Source organism: Crotalus tigris, unplaced genomic scaffold, assembly GCF_016545835.1.
Source record: "Crotalus tigris isolate CLP2741 ecotype Arizona unplaced genomic scaffold, ASM1654583v1 scf7180000020719.984301794:720406, whole genome shotgun sequence".
Classification (NCBI taxonomy): Eukaryota; Metazoa; Chordata; class Lepidosauria; order Squamata; family Viperidae; genus Crotalus; species Crotalus tigris.
The window spans coordinates 445,826-464,233 of NW_024098147.1; the positions used below are offsets into that span (position 1 = coordinate 445,826).

At 50.5% G+C, this 18,408-nt stretch overlaps 1 protein-coding gene across 2 annotated transcripts in view; it reads right to left on the reverse strand.

Annotated features, from left to right (window-relative positions):
- Window positions 1–17,637, reverse strand: part of KIAA1755 (KIAA1755 ortholog) — a 52,331-nt gene extending 34,694 nt beyond the window's left edge. The window contains exon 1 of one of the 2 annotated variants that reach the window (XM_039368193.1): window positions 17,300–17,637. In XM_039368193.1, coding sequence (XP_039224127.1) covers window positions 17,300–17,302 — 3 coding nt within the window. In that variant the 5' untranslated portion in view covers window positions 17,303–17,637. The remainder of the gene's footprint in view (window positions 1–17,299) is intronic. The other variant, XM_039368195.1, reaches the window with a different exon arrangement.
- Window positions 17,638–18,408: the final 771 nt, after the last annotated feature.

Genomic DNA, 18,408 nt, shown 5'->3' on the forward strand with positions numbered 1-18,408 from the left:
GGTGCATTGGAAGATCTGCAAAAAATATCATTTGCCTGTAAGCAAAAACTGGTGGATCATAAAATAGAGAAAGTCATAGAAAATGATAAAATTAAACTGCTCTGGGACTTCAGAATTCAAACAGACAAGCACCTGCAACATAACACCCCGGACTTAACAATTGTCGATAAGAAAGACAAAAAAGTCTGGATAGTGGACGTGGCAGTGCCTGGAGATAGCAGAATAGAAGAGAAAGAACTGGAGAAGATAACAAAATACAAAGACCTACAAATAGAAATAGAAAGACTGTGGCAAAAGCAAGCAAGAGTAGTACCAATAGTCATAGGCTCCTTGGGTGCAATCCCAAAACAACTGGAGCACCACTTGAACACCATTGGCATTGACAAGTTCGCTATTAGTCAATTGCAAAAGGCGGCCTTACTAGGAACTGCTTCCATCCTGCGACGATATCTGTAATACCATCAAACTCACAGCTAAATCTGGAACAACATCTATCGGCTGTGGCCAGGGGGACCTTTGCACAGGTTCGCCTAGTGCACCAGTTGCGGCCTTATTTGGACCGGGAGGCTTTACTCACAGTCACTCATGCCCTTGTCACCTCAAGACTGGATTACTGTAACGCGCTCTACATGGGGCTACCCTTGAAGGGCGTTCGGAGGCTGCAGTTGATTCAGAACGCAGCCGCGAGAGCGACTGTGGGCGCGCCAAGGTACGCCCGCGTGTCACCTATCCTCCGCGAGCTGCACTGGCTTCCTGTGGGTCTCCGGACGCAATTCAAGGTGTTGGTTATCACCTTTAAAGCCCTTCATGGCATAGGGCCAGGTTACTTACAGGACCGCATTCTGCTGCACAGCTCCCAGAGACCGGTGAGGTCCCATAGATTGGGCCTCCTTCAGGTCCCGTCAGCCAGACAATGTCGGCTGGCGGGCCCTCGGGGAAGGGCCTTTTCTGTGGTGGCTCCGACCTGGTGAAATCAACTTCCCCCCGAGGTTCGAACTACTCCCACCCTGCCAGCCTTTAAGAAAGCCATTAAAACTCTCCTGTTCCAGCAGGCCTGGGGCTGATGTCCCCGGGGGGGCGGGGGGGGGCGGGATATGATCGGACTCCCAGTATGACTGTATTGTTTTATTTTATTGTTTTATGATTGTTTTAACTCTGTACACCGCCCTGAGTCCTTTGGGATTAGGCGGCATATAAATATTTGAAAATAAATAAATAAACATCCACATCTGCCTATCCCAGGTCCTGGGTAAGGACTCGATAGGTAGACAAAATGCCAAATCCAGTCTGAACATCTGGCTGACTGTGCGATGATCCATAATAATAATAATAGAGTTGGAAGGGACCTTGGAGATTATCTAGTCCAACCCCCTGCTCAGGCAGGAAACCCTATACCATTTCGGTCACTAAATGAACGGTTGTAGGTGTGTTTGTAATCTGATATATTTGCCCAGAGTTGCTAATAATGAGATGGGCACATGTGCCTTTAATCAATGAATTAAATTAAATGAAATGAAACAAAAGATCAGATAGTCAAATCACCGGGAATTCTGTTGTGTTGGAGGTTTGGGCCACATTTTTGCGTCACCTAACATTGTGTCAAATGAACAGTTGCGGATGGGTGTGCCAGCCAAACTTTTAACGCTATTTTGTTTCTGGAATTGAACTTTATACCCTCACACCCTCACACCCTCAACAAATACAACTTCAATTGCCGATAAGAACCGCAAAGTACAAAATCGATGAGTAACAGCCCTGGGCACCAATTAAATCAAACTGCCTAACATTAAGATCTCCACACTGACAGCCTTGTAAAAGGTCCTCAGATTTGGGGGGGGGGGGCAAGGAGGCCCCAGGAAGTGGGGTGCTACCTGGCGCCCCCCCAAAAGAAGCATTGAATGCAGCCCCCACCCCCAATGCGCCCTAGTATTTTCTAAGGCAATCTTTGCCAAATCTAGCAACTTGAAGACAAGTGGACTTCAACTCCCAGAATTCCCCAGCCAGGCCAGCGTTTCTCAGCCTTTGGGACATGAAGGTGGGTGGACTTCAACTCCCAGAATTCCCCAGCCAGCAAGCCATGTGATCTTGAATCCCGGTGGAGGGGGGGGGTTGGGGAGACCCCCTTCTCACTTTATATCCGAGGTGGAGACTTTGTGCTTCAACAGATTTCATGGGAAAGAAAGAGCAGAAGCTGGCAAGGTTGCCCTACCAGTTTTTCTATTTCTGCCCCCCCCCTTTTGTCCGCATGGTTGCGGCTGACACCCCCTCCTCACTGAGGGCAACGCCTTCATTTCCAATAGGGAGGAACTTTCTCCCCAGATAAAAAGTCAGAAAGGACCATTCTGGGTGGAGGGGGGGAACTTATTTATGTGTTTCTCTATCCAACCTTTTAACCACCCATCTCCCAATGAGGGAGGGGCTCTGGGCAGCATACAATTTAACAGATAACAATAAAAGATGAGAAACTGAGTAACTGAAGATGAATTTAAGTAGTTTAAGACAGCCATTTGTCTGAAATGGTATAGGGTTTCCTGTCTGAGCAGGGGGTTGGACTAGATGACCTCCAAGGTCCCTTCCAACTTTACTATTATTATTATTATATTACTATTATTATTATTATTAATAAGATTTAAAAATGTAAATCAACATTGTAATCCTTGACTTAACAACAGTCCATTTAGTGACGGTTCCAAGTGACAACAGCACTGGAAAAAAAAGTGACTTAGGACCATTTTTTCACACTTACGACCGTTGTGGCATCCCCCGTGGTCACGTGATCTAAATTCAGATGCTTGGCAACTGACTTGTATTTATGACTGCTGCAGCATCGTGGGTTCACGTGATGATGATGATGATGATGATTATCATCATCATCATAATAACAGCAACAACAACGATAATGATGACGACGACAACAACAACAATAATAATAATGTTGGAAGCGACCTTGGAGGTCATCTAGTCCAACCCCCTGCTCAGGCAGGAAATCCTACTATTCCGGACAAGTGAATGAATACTCCATTCACAACTTCTGGTGGCAAGTCGTCCCACTGGTTAATTGTTCTCACTGTCAGGAAGTTTCTCCTTAGTTCCAGGCTGCTTCCCTTTTGCGAACTTCGGACAAGCAAAGTCAATGGGCGAAGCCAGATTCACTTAACAACCGGGTTATTAAACAAATTGCAATGATTCTCTTAACAACTGTGGCAAGAAAAGTCCTCAAATGAGGAAAATGCTTCACTTAGCAACAGACACATTGGGCTCAGTTGAGGTCCTAAGTCGAGGACTCCCTGAATTTCATAGCCAAACACATGCTGCCCTCCCTTTCATTTCCTGCTGGCTGGGGAATTCTGGGAGTTGAAGTCCACGCACCACAAAGTCGCTGGGATTGAGGAACTCTGTTCCAGGGGTCTTCAAACGTGGCCCTTTTATGACTTGTGGACTTCAGTTCCCAGAATTCCTCAGCCAGAATTCTGGGAGTTGAAGTCCACAAGTCATAAAAGGGTCATATTTCCCTCACGCTGGCTGAGGAATTCTGGGAGTTGAAGTCCACAAGTCATCAAAGGGTCCTAGTTCCCTCACGCTGGCTGAGGAATTCTGGGAGTTGAAGTCCACAATTCATAAAATGGGCCATAGTTCCCTCACGCTGGCTGAGGAATTCTGGGAGTTGAAGTCCACAAGTCATCAAACGGTCCTAGTTCCCTCACGCTGGCTGAGGAATTCTGGGAGTTGAAGTCTACCAGTCATCAAAGGGTCCTAGTTCCCTCACACTGGCTGAGGAATTCTGGGAATTGAAGTCTACCAGTCATAAAAGGGTGATCGTTCCCTCACGCTGGCTGAGGAATTCTGGGAATTGAAGTCCATAAGTCATAAAAGGGTCCTAATTCCCTCACGCTGGCTGAGGAATTCTGGGAATTGAAGTCCATAAGTCATAAAAGGGTGATCGTTCCCTCACGCTGGCTGAGGAATTCTGGGAATTGAAGTCCACAAGTCATAAAAGGGTCCTAATTCCCTCACGCTGGCTGAGGAATTCTGAGAGTTGAAGTCCACAAGACATAAAAAGGGCCAAGTTTGACGACTCCTGGTCTGTTCTAATGTATTTTGTTTCCTCCTTTTCCAGTTTATTTTATATTTTCCCCTGTAAGGGGATGGTGCTTGTTTTTGTCTCAGGTGCCCCCACTCCAGAAAAGCTGAGAGATTTGTGGGAAGGTGGGGCTCACTTTGCAAAACCTGGAACTGACAAACCACACGGGAGAATGGGGAAATTTCCGTGGCCGCAAAGATGGGTGAATCAGATCTCAGTCTGTCCAGAGGTGAAAACATAGGAACTGAGTCCTGATTTGCATGTTTTCTCTCAAGGAAAAGGGACTAGGAGCACTGTGGCCGGGTCAAAATAGTCAATCCACCGGGTCAAAATAGCCTATTGATCGGGCAATCAAAGGCTCATCCCACCCTATAACCACTAATCTATAAATAAGGGAGCAAACCCCACACTCTTCTAGCACTAATGATGTTCCCTAGTTGGGTCATGAAACATCTGCAAGAAAACCACCCAGCTCAGAGAGCACCAGGGACCTCACAGTCTTCCTCCTCCTCCTCCTCCTCTCTGCAATTCCCATTCCCTTCTAGCACTGATGATGTTACCTAGTTGGGTCATGAAATGTCTGCAAGAAAACCACCCAGCTCAGAGAGCACCAAGGACCCTACAGTCCTCCTCCTCCTCCTCCTCCTCCTTCTTCTCTCCATAAACCCCACTTCCTTCTAGCCCTGATGACGTTACCTACTTGGTCATGAAATGTCTGCAAGAAAACAGTCAAGCTCAGAGAGCACCAAGGACGCCATAGTCCTCCTCCTCCTCCTCTCTGCAAATTCTCCTCCCTTCTAGCACTGCTGATGTTACCTAGTTGGGTCATGAAATGTCTGCAAGAAAACAACCAAGCTCAGAGAGCACCAAGGGCCCCACAGTCTATCTTCCCTTCCTTCCTTCCTTCCTTCCTTCCTTCCTTCCTTCCTTCCTTCCTTCCTTCCTTCCTTCCTTCCTTCCTTCCTTCCTTCCTTCCTTCCTTCCTCCTCCTCCTCCTCCCCCCTTCTAGCACTGATGATGTTCCCTAGTTGGGTCATGAAACGTCTGCAAGGAAACTACCCAGCCCAGAGAGCACCCCACAGTCCTCTTTCCTCCTCCTCCTCTTCCTCCTCTCCAGAAATCCCCCTCTGTTCTAGCACTGATGATAGAACCTCCTTTGGCTCATGAAAACCTGCCAGAAAAAGAACCAAGCTGACAAGAGCCCCCAGGACCCCTCATTTCAATCCTGAGGCACAAATTTTGTCATTCATCAGAGACTCGGTCAGACTGCCGTCCACCCTGCACCTGTCCACTGCCTTTCCCCCAATGCTCATCTGGCGTTGTGTGGGCCTCCTTCCTCTCCGTTTGCATTTACTATCTTTTGAAAAAGGAGCAGGGCAGCTGGAAAAACACAGCTGGCTTTGCAAAGCCTGAGTTGCTGGTTCTGCTGGGCTCTCAGCCTCTGCAGGAAACACATTCGTTTCATAAAGCCAATTTTAGAACCTAGAACACAGGGTCATAGGGCTGGGTGGGGCCTCGGAGGTCATCTAGTCCAACCCCCTGCTCAAGGCAAGAGACCCCATACCTTCCAGATAAGGGACTATCCAGTCTCTTAAAAACCTCCAGCGACAAAACATCCCAATTCTGGAGGGACACTGGTTATGTCCCTCCCCTGTTAGGAAGTTTCTCCTTAGTTCCAGGTTGCTTCTCTCCTTGATGAGTTTCCACCCGTTGCTTCTTGTCCAGCCTTCTGGCGCTTTGGAGAATAACTTGACTCCCTCTTCTTTGGGGCAGCCCCTCAAATACTTGAAGACTGTTATCATGTCATCCCTCGTCCTTCGCTTCATTAAACTAACAGAAGAGAATAACAGCTGGAAGGGACCTTGGAGATCTTCTAGTCCGACCCCAAGCTCAAACAGGAAACCCTATACCACTTCAGACAAGTGATTGTCCAGTCTCTTCTTAAAAGCCTCCAGTGATGGAGCGCCCATAATTTCTGGTGGCAAACTGTTCCACTGGTTAATTGTTCCCCATTATCAGGAAGTTTCTCCTTAGTTCTAGGTTGCTTCTCTCCCTGATTTAGTTTCCATCTGTTGCTTCTTGTCCTGCCTTCAGGGGCTTTGGAGAATAGCTTGACTCCCTCTTCTTTGGGGCAGCCCCTGAGAGATTGGAACGCTGCTATCATGTCCCCCTTCGTCCTTCTCTTCATTAAATTGGACATACTCAATTCCTGCCCCCACGACTTCTGGTGGCAAGTTGTTCCACTGATTAATTGTTCTCACTGTCAGGAAGTTTCTCCTTAGTTCTAGGTTGCTTCTCTCCTTGATTAGTTTCCATCCGTTGCTTCTCGTCCGGCCTTCAGGCGCTTTGGAGAATAGCTTGACTCCCTCTTCTTTAGGGCAGCCCCTGAGATACTGGAACACTGTTATCAAGTCCTTCCCAATCCTTCTCTTTGATAGCACGATTTACTCCAGGGTAAGGGGCAGGCTAGATTCCCAGCAGCTGCAACTCCTTCCCATCTGCAACCGTGAACCCCAAGACCATTGCAGTAAATCTGTGGGTAAAATAAGCCTGGCTGGCATGAAGACGCAGGGAAAGCCATGCAGAATAAGTGGCAGTTATGAGGCACAAGCGAGCTGCGTCCTCAACGGGCATTGCAAGAGAGCGGGCATGCTGCAGCAAGTAGCTGGGGGTGGTTTCACCTGGAAGCAGCCCACACAGGTGGCCAGGTGACCTCAGAGTTGGCAAGGCGCCCTGCCCAGGTAAATGCAAACAGGGACAGGTACAGCCACGCCACGAGGCCTGTGTGCAGAGGAGCTGGGAAGCCTGTGCTGATCTCACCAAGGAGAGCTTCCGGATGCATAAGGATTCAGACAACGCAGGGACAACAGCTTGTTTAGAGACCGTGCAAAGTTACAACGGCGTTGGAAAAAAGTGGTTTGCGACCATCTTTCAGGCTAACGAGCGTTGCAGCCTCCCCCGTGGTCACATGATCAGCATTCGGATGCCTGGCCACAGGTTCATAAAGCAGTTCGTATTGACGACGCTTGCAGTGGCCTGGCGTCATGTGATCATCCCTTTTTCTGACCTTCTGACCAGCAAAGTCAGAATGGGGAAGCCAGGTTCACTTACAACCATCTTATTTACCTAACAACAAGAGTGATTCGCTTAACAACGGTGGCAAGAAAGGTTGTAAAGGGGGGTAAAGCTCACTTCACAAGGGAATGGGGATTGCAGGGAGGAGGAGGAGGAGGAGGAAGAGGAGGAAGACTGTGGGGTCCTTGATGCTCTCTGAGCTTTGTTGTTTTCTTGAAGACGTTTCATGACCCAACTAAGTAACATCATCAGTGCTAGAAGGGAGTGGGGTTTATGGAGAGGAAAGGGAGGAGGAGGAGGAGGAGGAGGAGGAGGAGGAGGAGGAGGAGGAGGAGGAAGAAGACTGTGGGGTCATTGCTGGGTTGTTTTCTTGAAGACCTTTCATGACCCAACTAGGGAACATTGTCAATGCTAGAATGGGGCAGGGTTTTATGGAGAGGAGAGGGAGGAGGAGAAGGAGGTGGCGATAGTGGTGGTGGAGGAGGAGGAGGTGGTGGTGGTAGTGGTGAAGGAGGAGGAGGAGAAGGTGGTGGTGGTAGTGGTGAAGGAGGAGGAGGTGATGGTGGTAGTGGTGGTGGTGGAGGAGGAGGACTGTGGGGTCTTTGGTGCTCTCTGAGCTTTGTTATTTTCTTGAAGATGTTTCATGACCCAACTAGGTAACATCATCAGTACCAGAAGGGAGTGGGGTTTGTGGAGAGGAAAGAGGAGGAAGAGGAGGAGGAGGAGGAGGAGGGAGGAGGAGGAGGAGGAGGAGGAGGAGGAGGAGGAGGACTGTGGGGTGCCTGGTGCTCTCTGACCTTTGTTGTTTTCTTGCAGACTTTTCATGACCCAGCTAGGGAATGGCATCTCTGCGCTAAAGAGTAAACTCTCTTTCTGGTCTGAGAAAGTTTTTAGCTTTTTTTGAGTCTGGCCGGTCCAAGAGACTCAGGACTTTTGTCTGGCTGGTCTCAACCTTGACCTATAGCAGACGCTACTCTGCAGGCAGAAGGTCACCCTCTGAATTTAGCTCTGCCTGGCCAGGAGGGGCTGGCCAGGGCATTCCAGGCCCCTGTGAAGGGAGGTGGAGGACAGACTCCCACCCCCCCTCCCAGCAGGGGCCAGCCTGGTGCCAAGATGCCAAGGTCACCCCCGGCCCCCAACAAAGCTGGGGGCTGCGAACTATATGCCAGCCGTGTGACTTTTAATCCTGGGCAGATGATACTCCCAGGCCAACCCTGGAAGCTATTTTTAAAAACTTTTGTAAAGGCTTAGACTCTTTGGAGGAGTTGTTTACACATAGCCCAAAGTAAGAGCATCTGCCAAGAGGAGGAGGAGGAGGAGGAGGAGGAGGAGGAGGAAGAGGAGACTTCCAAATTTTTCCCAGCATTGATTACGGAACAAACAAGAGGTCTAAAGACAGAACAGGAACTGCAATCAGAAACCTGGTTAAAGGTCAAAGAGAAACTGGGTTGGTGCAACACCCTGAATCTTTCATGGTGGCCTTGCACCTGACCTTGATCCTCAGGTTTGTTGAACCCAGCCTGTAAGAAGAGCTGCCAAGAAAAGCCCACCTCCCAGGGCCCAGGAATCTGGGGGGGGGGGAGTGGGGGAGGACAGACTGACTGGAATCGTGGAAATGGATGTTTAAGCCTCTCCAGAGTCACTGATAGGAGAAATCTCTGTTTTCTTCCAGGATTTGTTTCTTCTCTGAGGTTGGAGAAGAACGTAGGATTAGCACAGCCTGTTTGGTCTATAATAATAATAATAATAATAATAATAATAATAATAATAATGACAAAAAAGTCTGGATAGCGGACGTGGCAGAGCCTGGAGATAGCAGAATAGAAGAGAAAGAACTGGAGAAGATCACAAAATACAAAGACCTACAAATAGAAATAGAAAGACTGTGGCAAAAGCAAGCAAGGGTAGTACCAATAGTCATAGGCTCCTTGGGTGCAATCCCAAAACAACTGGAGCACCACTTGAACACCATTGGCATTGACAAATTCGCTATTAGTCAATTGCAAAAGGCGGCCTTATTAGGAACTGCTTCCATCCTGCGACGATACCTGTAATACCATCAAACATCCACATCTGCCTATCCCAGGTCCTGGGTAAGGACTCGATAGGTAGACAAAATGCCAAATCCAGTCTGAACATCTGGCTGACTGTGCGATGATCAATAATAATAATAATAATAATAATAATAATAATAATAATAGCAGCAGCAGCAGCAGTAGTAGTAGTAAAGTTGGAAGGGACCTTGGAGGTCATCTAGTCCAACCCCCTGCTCAGGCAGGAAACCCTACACCATTTCAGACAAATGGCTGTCCAGTCTCTTCTTAAAAACTTCCAGTGTTGGAGCATTTACTGCTTCTGGAGGCAGGCTGTTCCACTGATTAATTGTTCTCACTGTCAGGAAGTTTCTCCTTAGTTCTAGGTTGCTTCTCTCCTTGATTAGTTTCCACCCGTTGCTTCTTGTCCTGCCTTCAGGCGCTTTGCAGAATAGCTTGACTCCCTCTTCTTTGGGGCAGCCCCTGAGATATTGGAACACTGCTATCATATCCCCCCTCGTCCTTCTCTTCATTAAACTAGACAGACCCAATTCTAGCAACCTTTCCTTATATGTTTGAGCCTCCAGTCCCCTGATCATCTTTGTTGCTCTTCTCTGTAGGGCTAGTTGGGAAGGCATCGGGCTAGGAACCAGGAGACGGTGAGTTCTAGTTCTGCCTTAGCCATGAAAGTCGGCTGGGCGGCTTTAGGCCAATCACCAGGAGATGGTGAGTTCTAGTCTTGCCTTAAGCACAATAGCGGGCTGGATGACTTTGGGCCACTCACTAGGAGACGGTGAGTTCTAGTCCCGCCTTAGGCATGAAAACCAGCTGGGTGACTTTGGGCCATTCACCAGGAGACGGTGAGTTCTAGTTCCATCTTAAGCACAAAAGCCATTGGCTGACTTTGGGCCACTCACTAGAAGACGGTGAGTTCTAGTCCTGCCTTACTCATGAAAATCAACTTTGGGCCAATCCCCAGGAGACGGGTGAGTTCTAGTTCCGCCTTAGGAATGAAAGCCAGTTGGGTGACTTTGGGCCACTCACCAGGAGACTGTGAGTTCTAGTGTCATCTTAGGCACAAAAGCTAGCTAGGTACTTTGGGCCAGTCCCACTCCCTCAGTCTACCTCACAGGGTTGTCGTAGTGGGGAAAAAAGTAGGAAGGCGCTTCAGGCATGTCTGCTGCCTTGAGTTACTTCTAAACCAGGGGTCCTCAACCTTGGCTCTTTTATGACTCGTGGACTTCAACTCCCAGAATTCCTGAGCCACCATGGGGGAACTATGGCCCCCTCATGATTCGTGGACTTCAACTCCCAGAATTCCTGAGCCAGCATGGGGGAACTATGGCCCCCTCATGACTCGTGGACTTCAACTCCCAGAATTCCTGGGCCAGCATGGGAGAAGTATGGCCCCCTCATGACTGGTGGACTTCAACTCCCAGAATTCCTGAGCCAGCATGGGGGAACTATGGCCCCCTCATGACTGGTGGACTTCAACTCCCAGAATTCCTGGGCCAGCATGGGGGAACTACGGCCCCCTCATGACTGGTGGACTTCAACTCCCAGAATTCCTGAGCCAGCATGAGGGAACTATGGCCCTGTCATGACTGGTGGACTTCAACTCCCAGAATTCCTGAGCCAGCCTGGCTCAGCTTGGAAACCTCGCCCTTTCCCCTCAGCATGGCTGGCTCAGGAATTCTAGGAGTTGGAGTCCACCAGTCATAAAAGAGCCAAGGTTGCCTACCCCTGCCCAAATGCCTGAATTTTGAATTTTGAGGAAAAAATATTTAAATATTTAAACCAGGGGTCTTCAAACCTGGCCCTTTTATGACTGGTGGACTTCAACTCCCAGAATTCCTGAGCCAGCCTGGCTCAGCATGGAAACCTCTCCCTTTCCCCTCAGCATGGCTGGCTCAGGAATTCTGGGAGTTGAAGTCCACCAGTCATAAAAGGGCCAAGGTTGCCTACCCCTGTTCTAAACAGTCAGAAATCCTGGATAAAAATCAAATAAATGGTGGACCCCTCCCTTACACTCCTGCTATACCGCCCTTCCAGCAAGCCCCCCCCCCCAAAGCAGACAAAGCCAAATCAAGCCACCATCCACTTAACTCCCCCTCCCCTGTGTGAATCTGCCACTGCTCCCCTCCCCTTGCAGAAAAGCACATCTAAAACCAAATTTTTCTGGCAACCCATCTGAGCTGAAGATTGAAACTGCTGAGTCTTCTCCTTGTCCCTCCCTCCCTTCCTCCCCCCCTTTTTTTTAATGAAAAGACCCTTGCCTGGAATGGGTCACCTCCAACAATACAAGCCAGCCCAGCTGCAGCCCCCCCTTCCAGTTTGGAAGACCGAGGACCCCCACCCACCCCGGAAAAAGCAGCCTGTGTCTTGTCTCCTGGGCCCCCACCCCTCCTGCCCATCTCTTGGCTGACATGAAAAATGTCGGGGGGGGGGGGAGCAGAGGGAGAACAAGCCCCCTTGGGCCCACCCTCAGCCGGGACCACCCCCGCGTTCTCCGCAAAACAGGAACCCTTCCCAGATGCAAGACTTTTGGCAGGAATCCGAAAAAAGGAGCCGGAGACGGAGAAAGGAACAACAATGAATTATGGGCGAGAAGGCAGCCCAGAGCCAGTGGGGGAAACACACTGTCTGTCTGGGAACGAGTATAAACAAGCAGTCAAGTTCCCACCCTCATGAACTCTCCTCCAGCTTTTTTTTGGGGGGGGGGGGGAGGGATTCCTGAGTGGACCTTTGTGCTGGAATTTCAGCCTTCCTGACAAGTTCTTTTGCCCTTTTGAAACTGCATTGGAAAGGCACACATATAGAAGATAGAACGATAGCGTCGGAAGGGACCCTGGAGGTCATCTAGTCCAACCCGTTGGCCGAGCAGGCAGTCCTTGAATTACAACAGCTCATTCAGGGAACGTTCGAAGTTATGACCTTTTTTCCCCCACACTTACGACTTTTGCAGCCTCCCCCCCCCTGGTTCCATGGTCAAAATTCAGAAGCTTGGCCACTGACTCGTATTTATGACGGTTGTCCTGCAGGTCACGTGATCCCCTTTGTTGACCTTCTGACAAGTGAAGTCAAGGGGGAAGCCAGGTTTAATTAACCACACTCGTTACTAACTTAATAACTGCGGGGGTTCACTTAACCTCTGTGGCAAGGAAGGTCATAAAATGGGGCAAAACCCCACTTAACAACTTCTCACTTAGCTAGAGAAAATTGGGGCTCAATTGTGGTCCTAAGTCAAGGACTACCTATACCATTTCAGACAGGTGACTGTCCAGTCTCTTCTTAAAAACTTCCAGTGTTGGAGCATTCACCACTTCTGGAGGCAGGTAGTTCCACTGGTTAATTGTTCTCACTGTCAGGAAGTTTCTCCTTAGTTCCAGGTTGCTTCTCTCCTTGATGAATTTCCATCCGTTGCTTCTTGTCCTGCCTTCTGGTGCTTTGGAAAATAGCTTGACTCCCTCTTCTTTGGGGCAGCCCCTGAGAGACTGGAACACTGCTATCATGTCCCCCCTTGTTCTTCTCTCCATTAAACTAGACCTACCCAATTCCAGCAACCGTTCCTTCTATGTTTTAGCCTCCAGTCCCCTGATCATCTTTGTTGCTCTTCTCTGCAACCTTTCCAGAGTCTCAACACCTTTTTTCTATAATGCTGAACAAAACTAATCAAGGAGAGAAGCAACATACAACTAAGGAAAAAATTCCTGTTAGTGAGAACAATTAACCAGCGGAACTACTTGCCTCCAGAAGTTGTGGCTGCTCCATCACTGGAGGATTTCAAGACGTGATTAGACAGCCATTTGTTTGAAATGGTATAGGGCAGGGGTAGGCGACCTTGGCTCTTTTATGACTGGTGGACTTCAACTCCCAGAATTCCTGAGTCAGCATGGCTCAGCTTAGAAATCTCTCCCTTTCCCCTCAGCATGGCTGGCTCAGGAAGTCTGGGAGTTGAAGTCCACGAGTCATGAGGGGGCCATAGTTCCCCCATGCTGGCTCAGGAATTCTGGGAATTGAAGTCCACGAATCATGAGGTGGCCAAAATTTCCCCCATGCTGGCTGAGGAATTCTGGGAGTTGAAGTCCACGAGTCATAAAAGGGGCCATAGTTTCCCCATGCTGGCTCAGGAATTCTGGGAGTTGAAGTCCACAAGTCATAAAAGAGCTAAGGTTGCCTACCCCTGGTGTAGGGTCTCCTGCTTGAGCAGGGGATTGAAGACCCCCAAGGTCCCTTCCTTCTGTTATAAATTCTGCTATAGAACTGGACACAGGATTCCATGGAATGATACCCTTGGCTTGAGCAGGGGGTTGGGCTAGATGGCCTCCAAGGTCCCTTCCAGCTCCATTCTGATTGGTTAATTGAATGCTGTAGATCAGAGGCCCCCAACCTTTTGGGCACCAGGGACCGGTTCCGTGGAGAAAGGTTTTTCCGTGGACCGGAGGGGGCGTGGTTTCATGTTCTGCCTGCATCCCACAGATACGGCTTTGCTTGTTGTGCGGACCGGTTGCTGGCATGCCGCGGCCCAGTACTGGTCCACAAACCAGGGGGGGGATGGAGGTTGGGCACCCCTGCTGTTGATCTCCCATCTAGCTTTTTTTGTAAATCTTTCTGAATTTCTCCCATTTTAGAACAGGAATAAGAGATGGAGGCTTCCAGCTGGCAAAGGTAACAGGTTTTGTTTTTAAGGGCTTTGCACCAGGATTATGACATGGGCTGGCCTCCACGGGCCACGGCTTCCCCTCTCCTGTGGCCACCCGTGTCCCAAGTCACCTGCCTCCCGACCAATGCCAAGCCTCATAGAATCGTAGAATCACAGAGTTGGAAGGGACCTCGGAGGTCATCTAGTCCAACCCCCTGCTCCAGCGGGAGACCCTTATAGAAGCTTATAACAAGATAATTGGAAGAGACCTCAGAGATCATCTAGTCCAACCCCCTGCTCAAGCAGGAGACCCTTACAGAATCATAGAATGACAGAGCTGGTAGGGACCTCGGAGGTCACATAGTCCAACCCCCTGCTCAAGCGGAAGACCCTTACAGAAGCATATAATTGGAAGGGACCTCAGAGGTCATCTAGTCCAACCCCCTGCTCAAGCGGGAGACCCTTACCGAATCAGAGAACGACAGAGCTGGAAGGGACTTTGGAGGTCATCTAGTCCAACCCCCTGCTCAAGCGGCAGACCCTTACAGAATCATAGAATGACAGAGCTGGTAGGGGCCTTGGAGGTCATCTAGTCCAACCCCCTGCTCAAGCAGGAGACCCTTATAGAATCAGAGAACGACAGAGCTGGAAGGGACCCCAGAGGTCATCTAGTCCAACCCCCTGCTCAAGCGGGAGACCCTAACAGAAGCATATAACAAGAGAATTGGAAGGGACCTCGTAGGTCATCTAGTCCAACCCCCTGCTCAAGCAGGAGACCCTTACAGAATCATAGAGCGACAGAGTCGGAAGGGACCTCAGAGGTCATCTAGTCCAACCCCCTGCTCAAGCGGCAGACTCTTACAGAATCAGAGTCGGAAGGGACCTCAGAGGTCATCTAGTCCTCCTTCCCCCGCATCTCTGCCAGGGTAACCCTCCCTGAGCCTCCCTTCGCACCGAGTGAGCTGGGGCTCTCCCCACAGCCCCCCCCCCGATCTCCAGCCAGCCCTCCAGAGGATGCCAAAGCAGCCCAAAGCCCCTCTCGGTGCCCCCCTCCCCAGGGCCAAAGGCGCATGACTGCGCACGCCAACGAGTCTCTCTCTTCCCTCTGCTTTCTGGACCAGGCTGAGAACATCCTTTTTTCCAAGCGGCAGAGCTTTCCAGCCAAGCCACAGGATGCCTTTTCCAAACAGCTGCGAATAATCTTGACCTCCCCAGTGCCAAAGTTTTGTTCCTGCTGCTGGAGACGAGCAGAGGAGAATTTTTTTATTTTTTTCTTGCGTGAGAAAGAAGCTTTTCTCCTCCCTGCAGGGCCAAGAGGAGGAGGAGGAGACAGGAGGAATTGCTAGAAAGTTGGGGCTCTGGCAGGCAGCCAGGCAGATTTTGCACCCCCAGCCTTGGGCCCGAGCCCTCTGTCCTGCCAGAGCAGGGCAAAATGTCTGGAAAAATCTACACCCCCCCCCCCATTTTTTGCCTTTCTTTTAGCCAAACAGAACAGCCACGGGCAAGGGACACCTAGAGACCGCCAAGTCAAACAGTGGGTTTTTTTTTGCTCCACCGCTAAGCTCATACAACCTACAATCGCCAAGGTTTTGAGGCTCCTAAAACTGCCATGGTTTTGACCTGGGACAGGCTACACAACCTACAAGAGTTAAGGTTTTGAGGGACCTACAACGGCCAAAGAATGGAGGCCTTTGAACTCTGGTGCTGGAGAAGACTCCTGTGAGTCCCCTGGACTGCAAGGCAATCCAACCGGTCAGTCCTGGAGGAGATCAACCCCGACTGCTCTTGAGAAGGCCAGATCCTGAAGTTGAAACTCAAGTCCTTTGGCCACCTAAGGAGAAGGAAGGACTCACTGGAGAAGAGCCTGATGCTGGGAAAGATGGAGGGCAAGAGAAGAAGGGGACGACGGAGAAGGAGGGGGCTGGATGGAGTCACTGAAGCAGCAGGCGTGACCTTCGAAGGACTCCAGAAGATGGCAGAGGACAGGGAGGCCTGAAGGAACATGGTCCAGGGAGGCGTGACCTTCAATGGACTCCAGAAGATGTTAGAGGACAGGGAGGCCTGAAGGAACATGGTCCAGGGGGTCACGATGGGTCGGATACGACTTCGTAACTAACACTAACAACAGCTAAGAGAGTCCTGCAACAACTAGGGTTTTGAGGGTCCTACAATGGCTACAATTTTGAGGGTCTTACAACAGCCAAGGTTTTGACTCGGGACAAGCTACACAACCTACAACAGCCAAGGTTTTGACTCGGGACAGGCTAAACAACCTACAACAGCCAAGGTTTTGACTCGGGACAAGCTACACAACCTACAACAGCCAAGGTTTTGACTCGGGACAGGCTACACAACCTACAACAGCCAAGATTTTGACTCGGGACAGGCTACACAACCTACAACAGCCAAGGTTTTGACTCGGGACAGGCTACACAACCTACAACAGCCAAGGTTTTGACTTGGGACAGGTCCACAACTTATAACCGCCAAGATTTTGTGGGTTCTACAATCACCAAGATTTCCAAGTGACCTACAGCCGCCAAGATTACGACTCGGGCCAAGCCCTTTCTTCCCAGGAAAATCCAAGCGCCGGCACCGGCTTCCACCAAGGCCCCCAGTCTCAGTCTGATGCAAAACCAGTAACTCCGCGGTCGGTTCCCCTTCAGAAACGCGCCTTCTGCCCACTCCCTCCCCCCAACGTTGAGCTGGCACCCACCTGCAAGATCAAAGCCACACACACACACAAAAAACCCAGGGCGTGTTGAGCCACCCGGAGCCCGGCTGATAAGACTCTGCGCTCGGCCAGGGGGCTTTTGGTGGTTTCCCCAAGGGGTCCTTCACCCCTCCTCACCTTCAGGAGACCCACACCCTGCCTCCCCGCCAATCCCTGGGGCGCACCTGCCCCCCCCCCATCCTACCTAAAAAGCAACTTCCTCCCGTTCAGGAGTTTTCCATCTTCTTCCGCCTCGCCCTTCGCCCTCTTAATGGCTGCGGGGGAAACTTCGGAGAAGTTCAACGCACCTTTACCTGCCCACGTCCCTCCCACCCCCCCCCCGGGGCCTCTGCCTCCCCCTGGAGGAGGGCACTAGGCGCCGGGGGGGGGGGGAACACGGAGGTGTGTTATTTATTTATTTTGCTCTTTTTTTAAAAAAAAAAAAAAAGAGGATTCTCACGTTTCCGGGGCTACCTGCCCCTGGCAGAGGACAAAGCCGGAGCGCAGAGCTGAATCTGGGGGCAAAGTTTTGCTGTCCCGCATCAGATGCCAGGGTTGCCCCCTCCCCAAAGGGGCCGGAGGGGTTTACGGGCGGTTGTGCAAAGCAGTGAGTGGCGGGAGGTGGTGTGTGTGTGGGGGGGGGGGGGGAAGCAGGGTTTCCCTTGCCCCCCCCCCGAGTTTCGTCTTGTTTTGGGGAGGGGGGGCCGCCGCTGCAACCCGAGGCGCAAGAGGGGAACAAAAGGGGTTCTCATTACCATGGCTCCTTCGGAAGTGACGCCGGAGGGGGCAGAGAAGCCGGTGGGGGCGCCCCCCGGCCCCGACTGCCTTCCTTCCCCGGGGGATCAGTGGGCGGCGGCGGGGGTCCTCCGGCTGCTCCGGGCTCTGCCATCGGGGTCCTTCCCAGGCATGCTGGGCCAGAGGGTCCGGCCTTGGGGGTCGGGGGTGGGTGGGCACCGGCTGGGATCCAGGTGTGCTTCGGCCCCCGGGGCGGTGGGCCTGGCTGCCCCCCCTCTCCTCCCTGCAGCCCAGGACGCCCCCCGACCCAGCGCCGGCTGGTCTCGGTCCGGCCTCGGAGCGCCTCGCAGAGAGAGACGGGCGCTCCGGCGGGGGGAGAGGAGGGGGTGGGAGGGGAATGAAGGGAAGGGGGGGGGAGAGAGAGGCTGCCCGCTCTTGGAAACCTCCCTCCCTCCCTCTTTCTCTTTCTCTTTTGCTCTCATGCTCTCTCTCTCTCTTTTCTCTCTCTTTCTCTCTTTCTCTTTCTTTCTCTCTCCTCTCTCTCTCGCTCTCTTTTCTTTTTCTTTCTCTCTCTGTTGTTTCTCTCTTTTTCTTTCTTTCTCTGTCTCTCTTTTCTGTCTCTCTTTTTCTCCCTCTCTCTTTCCTGTCTTTCTCTTTCTCTCTCTCTTTTTCTTTCTCTCTCTTGTTTCTCTCTCTCTCTCTCTCTCTCTTTTGATGAAGACTTTTCCTTCAACCATTTTAAATGGTTGAAGGAAAAATCTTCACTTTCTTTCTCCCTCTTTCTTTCCTCTCACTCTCTTTTTCTCGCTCTGTCTCTCTCTCTTTTCTATCTCTCTGTTTTTTCTCTCTTTCTCTGTTGTTTCTCTCTCTTGTTTCTTCCTCTTTCTCTCCTCTCTCTTTCTCTCTGTCTCTCTTTTCTGTCTCTTTCTCTCTTTCTCTTTTTCTCCTTTTCTCTCTTCTCTCTTTCTCTGCTTTTCTTCTCTCTATTTCTCTTCTGTCTCTCTTTGTCTCTCTCTCTCTTTTCTATCTCTCTGTTTTTTCTCTCTCTGTTGCTTCTCTCTCTTTTTTCTTCCTCTTTCTCTCCTCTCTCTTTCTCTCTGTCTCTCTTTTCTGTCTCTCTTTTTCTCCC